This window comes from Pongo pygmaeus, chromosome 21, assembly GCF_028885625.2.
Source record: "Pongo pygmaeus isolate AG05252 chromosome 21, NHGRI_mPonPyg2-v2.0_pri, whole genome shotgun sequence".
In the NCBI taxonomy this organism is placed as follows: Eukaryota; Metazoa; Chordata; class Mammalia; order Primates; family Hominidae; genus Pongo; species Pongo pygmaeus.
The window spans coordinates 31,738,181-31,751,059 of NC_072394.2; the positions used below are offsets into that span (position 1 = coordinate 31,738,181).

The 12,879-nt window shown below is 49.3% G+C and overlaps 1 protein-coding gene across 8 annotated transcripts in view; it reads right to left on the minus strand.

Moving 5' to 3' along the window:
- Positions 1 to 3,846: 3,846 nt before the first annotated feature.
- LOC129021593 (tyrosine-protein phosphatase non-receptor type substrate 1) overlaps positions 3,847 to 12,879 on the minus strand; it is a 45,841-nt gene continuing 36,808 nt past the window's right edge. For 4 of the 8 annotated variants that reach the window (XM_054467157.2, XM_054467159.2, XM_054467158.2 and 1 more), the window contains exons 8-9: positions 8,970 to 9,009; positions 3,847 to 6,402 (exon numbers count right to left, since the gene is read on the minus strand). In XM_054467157.2, the coding sequence (XP_054323132.1) occupies positions 6,154 to 6,402; positions 8,970 to 9,009 (289 nt within the window). In that variant the 3' untranslated portion in view covers positions 3,847 to 6,153. Of the gene's footprint in view, positions 6,403 to 8,957; positions 9,010 to 12,879 lie in introns of all 8 variants that reach the window. The other 4 variants (XM_054467152.2, XM_054467155.2, XM_054467153.2 and 1 more) reach the window with 1 other exon arrangement.

Sequence of the window (12,879 nt, forward strand, 5' to 3'; positions counted from 1 at the left end):
CTTATTACCTCTCCACCTCTCTGAGCCTCAATTTTCTTCCCTGTGAAATTGACATTCCATTTGTAAAGAATGTGAAGGTTCCATGAAATAAAGGATTCGAGTGTCCAGAGTCCAGTGTGGCACATGGTAGGCTTTAGTCTCCCTTATCCTAGGTGCTGAATCCCAAAGGTAGAGCGTGAAGTTCTGGTTTGGGAGCTCATGTCTGGTCGAGAGGACACCAAGTCACTGGAGGAATGACTCATGGTGGGGTTAGGGAAGTCAAAGGAGTTGCTATATAGTATTTCTTGGGAGAAGAAGATCAGCCTGGCCAGGGAGTCCAGTAGGGGCTGGGGAGGAGCAGGAAATGTTCTTAAACAGGTCAGGTGGTGGTATAAGGCAGAGGACTCTGAAAACCAAGCTGGGGTGTTGCACCCCATCCCCGAAAGGTTGGTAAGAGAGACCTATCTCAGGCTAATGAGAAAGAGAGGGACTTGATAAAATTATTTGTCAGAAGAGAAGACCCACCATTGCAGAGATGCTCTAATAACCTGGCCTGTTATGTGAGTGTGTAGGTGTCAACGTGCATGTGAATGTGTGTGTTTGTGTGCATATGTTGACTGCTGTCTGCACCACACTGCTGCAAAGAGTCTTAAATCTACTTTCTCATCGAACCCTCGCCAGAACCCTAGGAGGTAAAGGCTGCTACTATCCCTGTTTCACAGGTGACAAAGCAGAGGCTCAGTGATGAATCTGTTTGCCCAAGGTCACAGGGCAAGGACTCCGGGGTGCAGTTGTATCCGATTCCAATGGGCGGAGAGGAGGAAAAGTGATGGAAGGAATCTCAGGAGATGAAGTGATAACAGATAATGGCTTATCCTTGTAGCCATCCTTAATCTTTGTGCTGTTTGGCATCTTTCACTGTTTTCTGTGCTGTTTTGATCATGGGGATATTCATCTTTCAAATGAACTCAGCGACACTCCTTGGGCCTCTCACTGGGGCCAGGCCCTGGGCTGGTCCAGGGACCAAAGGTAAGGTGTTGACACTAACTTTAAAAAACAGATTGGCCGGGGGCTGGGGGGCAGGCATCACAGGTTGAGGGGGACAGGGCAGGGCATCCATCTTTTAAAAAATTCGAGGCATAACTTATATACAGGGAAATGCACCCATCTTAAATGTGCAGCTGCAAGAGTTTTTACATATGCAACCCCCCAGATAACCATGACTCGGGAAGACGTAGAGCATGTGCCACCCGAGGCTTCTCCTGGTCCTCCCTCCAAGGGCAGCCACTCTTCTGATCTCTGTTGCCAAGGTTTTGCCTGTTTTCGAACATCAGGAGCCCATCTTCTTAAAAAGCATCTTCAATGTCATAATCTTGTATTCAGAAAAGAAACCAAGAGCCTGGTCAGGCACAGTGAAGAGGGTGGTGAAGCAGGGTGGTGTTGGGGATCCCAGCAGTGGCAGGCTCAAGGGTGCCTCGGCTGGCTGGTGAGAAGGCAGGCAGCCATATCACCCTGATGTTCTGAAACTTTGGTGGTGAGATGTGGTGTTTCTGGCTACTGACAGTGTCCAGTGTATCCTGAACGTTATCTATGTCCCCCACTTTCTCACTAGCGGCCCCAGCCCCCATCATATGCCCATTCAGTGCTGGACTGGACCATACCCACAGTGGCGTCACTTCCTGGGTGGCGACATTGGAGCAAAATGCTTAATCTCTCTGTGTTTCCATTTCTTTATTAAGTGGGGGATAAAAATTGTACCTAACTCATAGGTTTGTTAAGAGAATAAAGTGAATTAATTTTAATAAATACTTGTCCAGAGTTTAGGAGAGTGTCTAATATGTAGTATGTGCTTATGCCAAAATTAAATAAACCTTCGTCAAAACTTGGCTGTTGAAAATGTGCTAGAAGACACATGGGCTTTTACAGTTGGGCATTCAAATCTTGGGGTTGGGGGCAGGTGGAGATTTTCCTGATTATCACGTAAAATGGGCAGAGGCTTCAGGTGGAAGGCAGAGGACTCTGACCTGGTCCTCATGGAGGAAGGGAGTCTTAGCATTCTCCTTTGCACCAGGAGGAACCCCAAGGAGGTGTCCGATAAATGCCAAATGCCTGACTGATTTCCTGGCGAGCTGGAAAAGGGCCACTTAGCTACCATCAACTTTCATTTCGCCTGCCAACCTCCAGCCCTGGAGATTTGGCCGTGGAGAAGCAAGGCCCAGGTGCTGCATAAAATACACCCCCCAAGTCTCCTTGCCTGGACACGCAGTCCATCATCCCCCACCTTCCCAGAGAATGGAAGGCATTTCCCCACCCACTCGGCCTGGATTCATGCCTTGAACACCCCATTCCTGCAAGCAGTGCACATATTTCATGGGTTGCTCCTGGAGGGAGGCGGAGAGCTGAACTCAGGCCACGGGCCAGGAAACTGCTGAGCTGTCTGTTACAGCCAAGGTCCTGGCCTGAGAGGAGGGTGACCTCTCTGAGCCCCACAGAAGGCTCCTTTGTTCAGGTGGTCTCTGATCACATGGACCAGGCCAAGGGTGTAGGGATGATCCCCAGTGGGCTTGTGGATCTGAGTTCAAGTCTCAACTTGACTAAAGACTCTGCGTGAGATTGGTCATGTCACGTGCACTTCCAGAACCTTATCTTTCCTTCTTTGCAAAATGGGCACAACCACAGCAATCTGATAGTCATGAGAATTAAATGAGGCAGTAAGTACAGTGTGGGGGAGAAGAGTCAGATTCCCTGGCTTCAAACTGCTCTGCAATGGGACATTGGAGAAATGACTTCTCCGTGTCTCAGTTTCCTCATCTGTAAAGCACAGAGAACAAGAGTTCCTCCCTCATGTAGTTGGGAGAATGAAATGAGTTCTAACTGTGAAGCACTTGGCACCACACTTGTCATAGCTGTTACTAGCTATCATGGTGGTTAATTTTGCAGTCAGTGCTCAATACATCATGTATTGATTATTAACCCAGTGGCTAAGCATCAGGCACTACAGTCATCCAGTTGGAACTGGAGGCTCAGTAACATCACTCATTAGCTGTGTGATCTTGTATAAGTTACACCCTCTCTCTGTGTCATCTATAGAGTCAGTAACATGATTGCCCTTGAGTCACAAGGTTTAAGAATTCATCAAGGTAAAGTGTCAACACATAGTAACCACTAAATATTAACATATTTATGCCTTAACTTTATTACATAATTAGCACTAATATCATTAATGATCTAATGGAGGGAGAGAAAGGAAACTAACACTTATTGAGCACCCACTATAAACCAGCACTTGACATCAGTCATCTGGCAAGGATATTACAGGACAAGCATTAGATGTCTGCATTTAGTGGGGAAGGAAAGTGAGGCCCCAGGAGGGTGAGCCGGGTGTCGGAGATCCCTTTAGTGGTGAGAGGCCACGAGACTCAGCTACGCAGGGTCAGGGCAGGAAGGAAAGACACAAGCCTCAGTGATGGCCTACCCAGTGCCAAGCGTGGACTCAGTGCTTCCAACCTCCTTGAATCCACACAGTCACCCTGGCAGGGACTATTCCTGCCCCATTGTGCCGACGCGGGGCCCAGGTCTCAAAGAGGTGCTGTTTGAATTCCCACAGCTACAAAGCAGCAGAGCCGAGATCCAAACTCAGTTGTCTGTATGGAATTTTATCTCAACCTTACACTGGCTCCTTCTGAGCCAGGGCAAACAAAAATCGTGTGTCTCTACAACCTACATGAGGGGCTCAAATGCTGTAGGTTGTTTCCAAACCCTGGAGTCCATTCAATCCTCTTCCAGGCTTTGGCAGGAGGGTGGACAGCCCCCGAGGCGGCCCCGGGACACACTCACAAAGACAAGAATACTGAACACCGGAAGGACTCATTATTACCCAGAAATCTTTATTACAAAAATATTTTGCAAGCCAAAAAGTTTAAGTTGCAACTATATACAAAATGGGGCCTGTTTCCTTCCCAGCAGTCTTAAAATAAACTCCTGAAACCATGCTCCTTCTGCAGGGTTGGTTCGACCTCTTCCTTTTCCTGGGGTTCAATACACAAGGTATGTGGAATCTCCAGGTTGCCAGGCTAAAGCTAAAGCTATACATCTTCCTCGGCCTTATTCCCTTATTTCCCCCTCCAAGAATTAAAATAAAATAAAATGAAAATGGCACCAAGAAAACATTTTTAAAATACTGAATGTGTGTGTGCATGCGTGTGCACACGTATGTGCTGTCTCTGGGTAGAAGAGAGGGAGACGAAGGTTTACAAGCCAATCTTTTGGAATTTGGAACTAGCCCGAGCCAGGTGGCTGGGCCACTGTGGCTCCCAGATGCCACACGGGAGCTCCGGCCAAAGCTGTCCACATGGTCTGTTGGCTCAGCTAATTCCTGGATGCCATCATTGAAATCACCAGGTGACCATCCCCCAGAGAGCTGGGTCTATGCTGAGCTCCTGCAGTTTCACCTGTAGGACCTCCAGGAATGGGCAGGATGGCTCAGCTACTTTTATAGCCTGAGCCAGAAATCCCTTGGGCATCCCAAGGCCAGGAGTCATGAACATTAGCGTCTCAACTCTAAGAGTTATAGTGGAGACTGAATAAATAGGGCTTGCGACATCTGCTTGCCCTGGGCCCGGTCAGGCCCTCACACCCAACTGGAAGGGTGGGGGTTAAAGGGTAACTGGGTCACACCCTCTGGCCAGCCTTCTGGGACAGAGGGGGAATGAGCCCGAGCTTCACAGCTGCACCATCCCCCTGGCTGTCTTCAGTTTATTCCAGTTTGATCCCAGTAGGGTTTGAGAGCAGAAATGGAAGATTTCTTCTTCAAGGATCAGCTCAGAAAGCCGGGATGGGGGGCGGTCACTAAAGGAGTAGGACAGACAGCCAGGGCCACTATCCCTACCCTCTATGTGTTCCTAAAGTGCTTATGAGAGGTGGTGGGGAGGGGTGTCATCTTCACTATCCCCACTTTACAGATGAGCGGACTGAGGCGTTAGGTCTCGATAAGACTGCACTGTCAAGAGGCAGCCCTCAGCAGCCCTGGGCAGGCTGGACTTACCACAGCAGGGTCATAGAAGGCTGTAGTACCAGCCGCGTGGCTCAGCTGAGAACATGGCCAAGTCAGTCCCAGTCAGAAGGCTAAGTGTCTCCAGGGAGCAGCTGACCTGATCCTTCTTGCCCATTCTTGGGGTTCTGGGACTTGGAGGAACTCAGTCTTCGCTGTAAGAAAATCCCTCCAGGACAACAAACTGTTAAACCTCAGACTTCACAAGACCCAACCATGGACTTCAACACATGACAGACAGCCAAGATCACGTTGCTGTTGTTTTAAGAAAAAAACAAAACGAAACACCACAGATCAAGTTTTCTAACACCTCAGTTTCAAGATTGCACGTTTCACATTTCTCAGTAATTTACAGGCGTCCACAGCGAGATGTTGCTTAGTGCTAGCTGGAGGGGCAAGCTCAGGTCTAGAAGGGAGAGATGGGTCCAGGTGGAGCAACACAGTTGGGCCCCAGGGAGTCTTGGAGGGACCCGAGGAAGCAGAGGGTTTTGTCTCCAGTCCTTTGGGAGGGGTCCTCTCCTCCTCCAGGACTCATGGCTCTTTAGCCTAGGGATGGGGGAGGCCAGGACTGTTGGCAGCAACCTCACCAAGCCTGGATATGGGTTCCAGAGTTTTTTTCCAGCTTTTCCATGGAAGGGGCAGTTTGATCTAAAGGGGAAATCTTCCCCACTCAAGCCCCAGTTGGGTGGTGGTAGTGGTCGTGGTGGTGGTGGAGGAGGTGGAGGTCAGGGGAGGTGGGATTTTCCCTCCCCACCCTGGAAGATCAGGCTTCGGAGCATCGGGGAGGCAGTTGAGGGTCTTCAAAACCCACATGGTGATGGACGGAGGCACAAGAGTTCTTGGACCCCAGGCAGTTCTGGCCACTTCCCAGGTCGGTTCCCTGGCTGGTTTGGCAACGTCAGCCTCCAGGTGTGTGGCAATGTGTGGGGAGGGGGCCGTGGCTGCCCAGGAAGTGCTGGAGAGCCAAGGAGGGGTGGGGAGAGAAGAGCCACCCTGGCCCCTGGGTCCCAGAGCCTGCACCGCCCCAGCCCTCCAGGAACTGGGTTGGCTGTGCTCATCACGGAGGCTCCCTGTGGGACAAGAAAGCGCGTAGAGATGGATGCTAGAGCAAACCACGGTCCCATTCACTTCCTCGGGACCTGGACGCTGGCATACTCTGAGAAGGACGGCTCGGGCTTGGGGGCCGGCTGCTTGGGGGTCCGGTTGAGGTGGACCATGTCCAGGTCAGCATAGGTGAGGGTGTCCTCCGATGCGGGCTGCGGGCTGGTCTGAATGCTGGCATACTCCGTGTGGTTGTTGGGCTCCGCGGCCTGGGGAGCAGGCTTCTTCTCCTTGGGCAGGTTCAGATCCGCATATGTGATATCATTTGTGTCCTGGATTTAAGATACCCAAAGAGAAAGTCATGAGAAGGTCATTCTATAGCCCCTGGCCCACTCACTCAAACTGAATACCAAGTCTGGATGCTTCTGTGTCCTCTCGGCCCACACTGGCTCAGCCATAAGTCATGTTCCCCTCATCTCTTGCCAGCGTTACTTGCCTCCAACCTTGCCCCTTCCCATCCGCCCTCCTCCTCACCCTGCCTGAAGGGTCTTTCTGACCCGCACAGTGGGGTCCCCTCAAAGCCCCACCTCAGTGTCACCTCCTCCCGTTCCTGCCTCCTTCCAGCCTGAACCACCTGCAGTCTTCGCCCATTTCTCATGTTCGTCCCTCGAGGGTGTCTGTCCTGCTTCTCCTTGTAACAAATCCCAATCCACCCTGTAAATTTCAGATGAAGCATGGCTCATCCTAAGACCCTTGTGGCCCTCCCCTCTCCTGGCAGGGTCCACGTTCCTTCTTTGTGCTTCCTCAGCCCATGTTTGTTTTCCATCACAGGACCCACTACCCAGGACCATGTCTGTTTGGGGGCCTGAGGAGGTGCTGATGGTGGTATGTGTGGGGACATTCATTAATGTATGCATTTATTCCACAAATATTCACTGAGCATTTGTTATGATTCAGAAACCAAGGCTGGCACATAAGAAGTCTGATCCATATTGAATGAAATACAAGAGTGGATGGCAATAATTTTAGCTTCACTCAGGGCAAAGCTGGGGACAGGGAGACAGAGAACAGGGGCAGTATAAGAACGAGATCACCAGTTAGTGAAGCGGGAAACGTTCTGGAGTCAGAAAGCCTGGGTTTGAATCCTGGTTCTAGCTCAGGGATTTTGAGCAATTCACTTAACCTCTCTGGGCCTCAGTTTCTCCATCTGTAAAGAGGGGATGATAATAGTGTCTACTGCCAGGGTTGCTGTGAGGATGGAATGAGATTATCCAGGTAAAGCGTTTAGAACAGAGCCTGGTACCTATTGAGCATCTGTCTTCAATAAATGTTCGCAATCATTAACCACTTAGCAAACTTGGATACCTCCCATGTGCTAATCCTGCCAACCTGCCACTGCCGCCTCAAAATCACCCATCATGAATGATAAACTTTGCTCCCTCTGTGACTGGCCCCTGCATGATAGAACAGAATAAAGCTACCACCAACCGGCACAACTCCTAAGTTGGTGCACGGTAATGGCCGATTTCAGTTCTCAGGGCTTACAAGCAGCACACAACCACACAGATCACCCCATCCACTCTTACCACAACTCTGCTTGGGAAGGATTATCTATTCCACTTTACAGCTGAAGACACTGAGACCAAGGGAGGTTCAATAAAGTGGACAAAGTTGTCTGGCTGGCAAAGAACCAAAGTGTGTTGGACTCTACGACTGTGCTCTTAGCACACAGCTCCTCTGTCCTGAGCCCTGTGTGCTCTCATTTGCTTCTGTCTGGGAAATCCATGTTGACAGCGTGCAACTCCCTCCCTGGCCAGGGCTGGCACCTGGCACTGGAATCGCAGGCACTCTGCCAGCTGGGCTGTGACTGTCTGGCTCACTGTCCAGTGCGTGGCACACAGTGGTTGCCCAGTAAGTCTCTGCTGTGAATTTCGTACAGGTTTCCATGACCCATTCTTCTCACCATCATTTTTTCCCCCAGAAGATTCCAGGAGGAAGTCCAGAAGTAAAATGATGGGGGAGAAGGTCTCCCTCTCTCATGACTGGAAATTGTTTTGTTTTTCTTAATTACAACTCGAGCTCATGTCTGGGGCTGCGGGGGGACCCCACGGGTCACAAGGGCAGGGCCAAGGCATTTTGGTCTATAAATGCTGTGCCTTTCACCAGCTCGACTCCTTCAACAGATTACATCTAAAAAGATGACAACTGCCTTGGAAATGTCAAGGACAGCTGGCGCGCTCTCGTTCCGGGTTCAGAGCAGAGCCTGTCTTGTTACAAGATGCTGAGGAGCCCTCTGCCTTCAAGGTCTGACAGCATCAGCCGGTGATAAGCAGGGCTAGGTTTCTCAGAAACCGTGTTGCCTGCAAAATCATCTCAGCAATGTTGACCAGAAACCTCCAGCTTGAGTGAGTGTGCCCTTGCGTGAGGTAATTAATGACATGGGGTCTTTCCATCAGCAAAGGTGGGAGAGGCCCTAGCAGGCTGGGCTTTGCAGTTAGAGCATAGAAAAGCCTGGCTGTGAGGAGCAGGCAGTGAGCTGGGAGTGGCGCTCCCGGTAGAGGGACGGGCCTGGGCAAATGTACAGAGATGGGAAGGCACAATCCACACTAAGGGAGCTTCAGCCTGACTCCAGGGCACCATTTTCATAGGATGGATTGTGAATGGTGCCCCTGGGGAGTTGTGCAATGGGTCGCACTGAGTCAGGAGGCTGCAACAGCCACTCTTGGCTGCAGTAGAGAGAAGGAATATGCACAGGACATGGGGAAAGCTAGGAATGTAAGATCCTCCACCCTCCACCCCACAAGGAGTCTTAATTTAGAACCAGATCTGCAATTCCGGTTGATGTGAAGCAACCACGCCATGGAGTTTCCCAGGAAGGGCATCTCACCAAGGACTGTACCTGTGTTATTTCTCTGGCATTCTTCTCGGGCTCATGCAACCTAAAAAGGAAAGAGACACACAGATAAAAATACCCTCACTATCTCAAGTGCTCATGCAAATTGATAAGAATAACATTTAGGCTCCATTTTGTATATGGGTTGAGGACATGAATGAAGGACTCATAACAGAAATACAATTGCATATCAAATGTTTGGACAAAGGGGTCAATCTCACTAAAAAGGAATTCTAAGCAATGCACTATCATTTCTTTAACCTACTCTATTGGCAAGGATCTTTAAAAATTATAATACTTGGTGCTGGGGAAGCTATGGTGAAATGAACTGGAGCTTTCATACGTCGCTGGTGGGAGAGGCAAACCAGTACAATCCTTTTGGGAAGCAGCTGGCAAAATCAAGAGCTTGGAAGATGTCCTCATCCTTTGACTCATAATTGCACTTTTTTTGGGGGAATTCAAAATATAGAAAAAGCTTTCAACACAAAGGCATTTGTCAAGGGCGGGATGGGGGAGGAGGTTTATATCTTAGGGCTTTGCCAATTGGGACTGGTTAGGGAAATTAGGATAAATCCACAGATAAAGATTTAAAAGGTTTATGATGAGGTTTTTTTTTTAAGTTAAAAATGCTTACATTAAAATGATAAGTGAAAAAGGAAAATTCTCTGTGGGATTATCTCAATTATGAAAAATGTGTGGATAACACTGGAAGGAAACATAGCAAAATGCAAACTGCAGTGGTCTTTGCAATGTATTTTTTTTCTCCTTTTTAGTTTCCCATATTCTCCAAATGTTCTGTATTATAAACATCTATGTATCATCATTAAAGAAAGAAAAGAAAAAGACCAAGATGTCCAAGTTAATCAAAGAAGTTGTTCGTGCACTTGCTTCTGTAATTGGAGGCCACGGCTTGACTCACTGGAGGGTCACGGTCAAGGTGATGAGCAAACCAGAGCCACTGGCTTGGCAGAAGTTGTGTAAATTCTCAAGCCGGCAACCCCGGGGATGTTAGCATGGATAATGTCAGAAATGAGCAGTGGGGCTTGGCAGCAGGGTTATTAATGGATTTGGCATGAGTGCTTGGCTCCAAGAGCAGTTCTGAGACATGACAAGTCCCACGTGGCCACAGAAACAACCCTCCAGGAGCAGGGGCATGTCTGCTGGGGAAGATCACGCAGATCTGTCCCCACCCTACTGGCCTCCAGCCCTCCTGGAGCTCCCCACTGGCTGGCTGGTTCAAGTCCAATTCATCGCCCTGCTCAGAGTCCCATGTGGTCTGACGTGCTGCCTCCAGGCTAATTCACTGCCCTGCCCTCATGTACCCACTCATCTACCCACCAGATATTTCGGGGGGGGGTGGCATTTGATGTTATGTACTTCATGCTTCAATAGCAGCCTCGAAGGACCCCTTTGATCATTTTTCCTCTTGGTTAACTTTCGTGTCTCCTTCAAGACTCAACTATGGTGTCACCTTGTGATGGCTCTGCTGACAGTGCTGGGCTGGCTGGGCTGCCCCTCCATGACAATCTCAGATCTCCTGTCTATCTGCATATCTGGTTTCTGTTGCTGTCTGCCTGCCTGCCATGCTTCCTCACCACATGTGCTCAAAAACAGTGACTTGGAATGAATGCCAGTCAGGCTGCCTCAGGGCCTTTGCATGCTCCGTGCTGCTGCCTCTTAATCTGCTTCAATCCTTTTATTCCTTCAGATGCTATTTTAAACAGCCTTTTCTTGGAGAAATATTCACTGAACCCCCAAACTCCATTCTCAAAACATTGGGTTCTTCTCTTTCAAAGCAATTTCAGACAATAACCAATTATCATTTTCCCCATATCTGTGTCTCCCCTGGATTTTCCTATTTCAGTGAATAGCTCTACCATTGTTCATCCTGTGCTCAGGCTGGAGAAGTGGGAGTCAGCCCTGATTCTTCTCTCTCTTCCTTTACAGCTCTCATCTAATCCAACCTAGGGCTCGTCGGCTCCACCTCCAAAATATCCATCAAAGCCAGCCACCCCATGCTCTCCACCATCTGAACTCCTCTGATTCCTGAAGAACCTCCTCCCTGATCTCCCCACCTCTATTCCTGCTTCCCTGCCCTCCATTATCCCTATCTGAAATGCATAAGTGATGTCATGTTACTTTTCTGCTCAGAATGCCCAACCCCTCTATAACCACTCCAAGGTGGTCAAGTGACACCAGCTCCAAGGCTCAGCCCGGCCGACTACTCTAGGCTCCATCACTCTCCTGCCTCTGCTCTGCTCCAGCTCCTCTGGCCTCCTCTGTGTTCTGTGCATGCATCTGACTGCTCCTGTCTCAGGGTCTTGGCACTGGCTGTTCCCTCTGATTGGTGTAGTCTTGTCCCAGATGTTCCCATGGCTGGAGCCTCCTCATCCTTCAGTGATCTTCTAGATGTCACCTTGCAGACAAGCCCTCCCTGCTCGCCCCAGACCCCACCTCCTTGATCTGCTCTATCCCATACCTGGTTTCATTTTATTTAGTCAGCAGCTGCACCACATCCCTTATTAACTTTCCAGCTTGTCTGGTAACCTGTCTCCTCAGCAGACACTGAGCTTCACACAGGGAGGAACTGGGCCAGTCTTATTCACTGCTGAAGCCCCAGCACCAAGAACTGGGCTGGCACATCGTCAGCAGTCCATATGTATTTGTTGAATGAATGAATGAATGAATCTTTCTCACTGGCTCTTAAGTGCCATGAGACCAGGGGTGGGCCTTTTCTGCTCCCCTTTGCAACCCTCAGCTGAAGGCTTGGCACTGAGTTAGGCTCAGTCCAGATGAATAAATAAAAGACTCAGGGAAGCCCTAAATATTCCAAGAATAAATGCAGTGAATGTCTGACAAGTGAATAAATGGCTGAGCGAATGAACCCCAGTGCCCAATTAAGAGAGCAGAGACACATTTTTCTTTCGTCTGAGCTGGGGAAGATTACAGACAATATTCCGTCTGTACATTCCTAACCCAGGGAGTTAGAGCCAATCCCTCCACCAGCCCTGCAACCTGAAGAACCCTATGAGCTCAAAGTGGCAGCCTCCCCGCTTGCAGCCTCCCTGAGGTGCTCGGCTGTTACTCACACCAACGTCCTCTGGAAAATGTCTGATCCCAGCAAGCCAAAGCCGAAGCCGGCTGCTGCGTGGGAAACCACCATTAGCACTCACTAGCTATTGCTTTGGTTTAGAGAGATGAAAGGGAGCAAGTGATCTCATGGCTCCCTCGGTAGGCTCACGCTGGAAAAATAAAAAACAGGCAGAAAACGGTTGGTTTCTCTGGGGAAGAAGAAATAGACAGCAAGAAGCATGGGAACAGTGATGAAGGCACCAGCTTTAGTACAAGAGATGTCGAGGCTGAGGTCATCATTCCGGTGCTTCCTAGCCACAGGACCTTGGGAAATGTCATGACTTCTCTGAGCCTCAATTTCCTCAACCATACAATAGGGAACAATAAGAACCTTCTAGAACAGGGGTTCTCAAAGTGTGGCTGGGGAACAACAGCATCAGCACCACCTGAGAACTCGTGGAAATAGAGATTCTCAATCAGGGACTTTGGGGTTGGGGCCCAGTAATCTGTGTTTTAACAAGTCCTTTGAGGATTCTGTAACACACTCAAGTTTGAAAACCACTGTTCTATAAAATTAGGATAGTGATAAATCATAGGGTTTCTGCAAGAATTAAAATCACAAGTGGGCTAATATACATAAAGGCATAGACAGTGCCAGGAGCACAGTAAAGTGCTCAATAAATGGTAGCTGCTACTGCTGTTATTATTATTGACAATGTCCTATTCTTCCAGAAACTCATTGTCTAATCGGGGAGGTAAGACAAGTAAAAAATAATGACAACAGGGCCGGGCGCAGTGGCTTATGCCTGTAATTCCAGCACTTTGGGAGGCCGAGGCGGGTGGA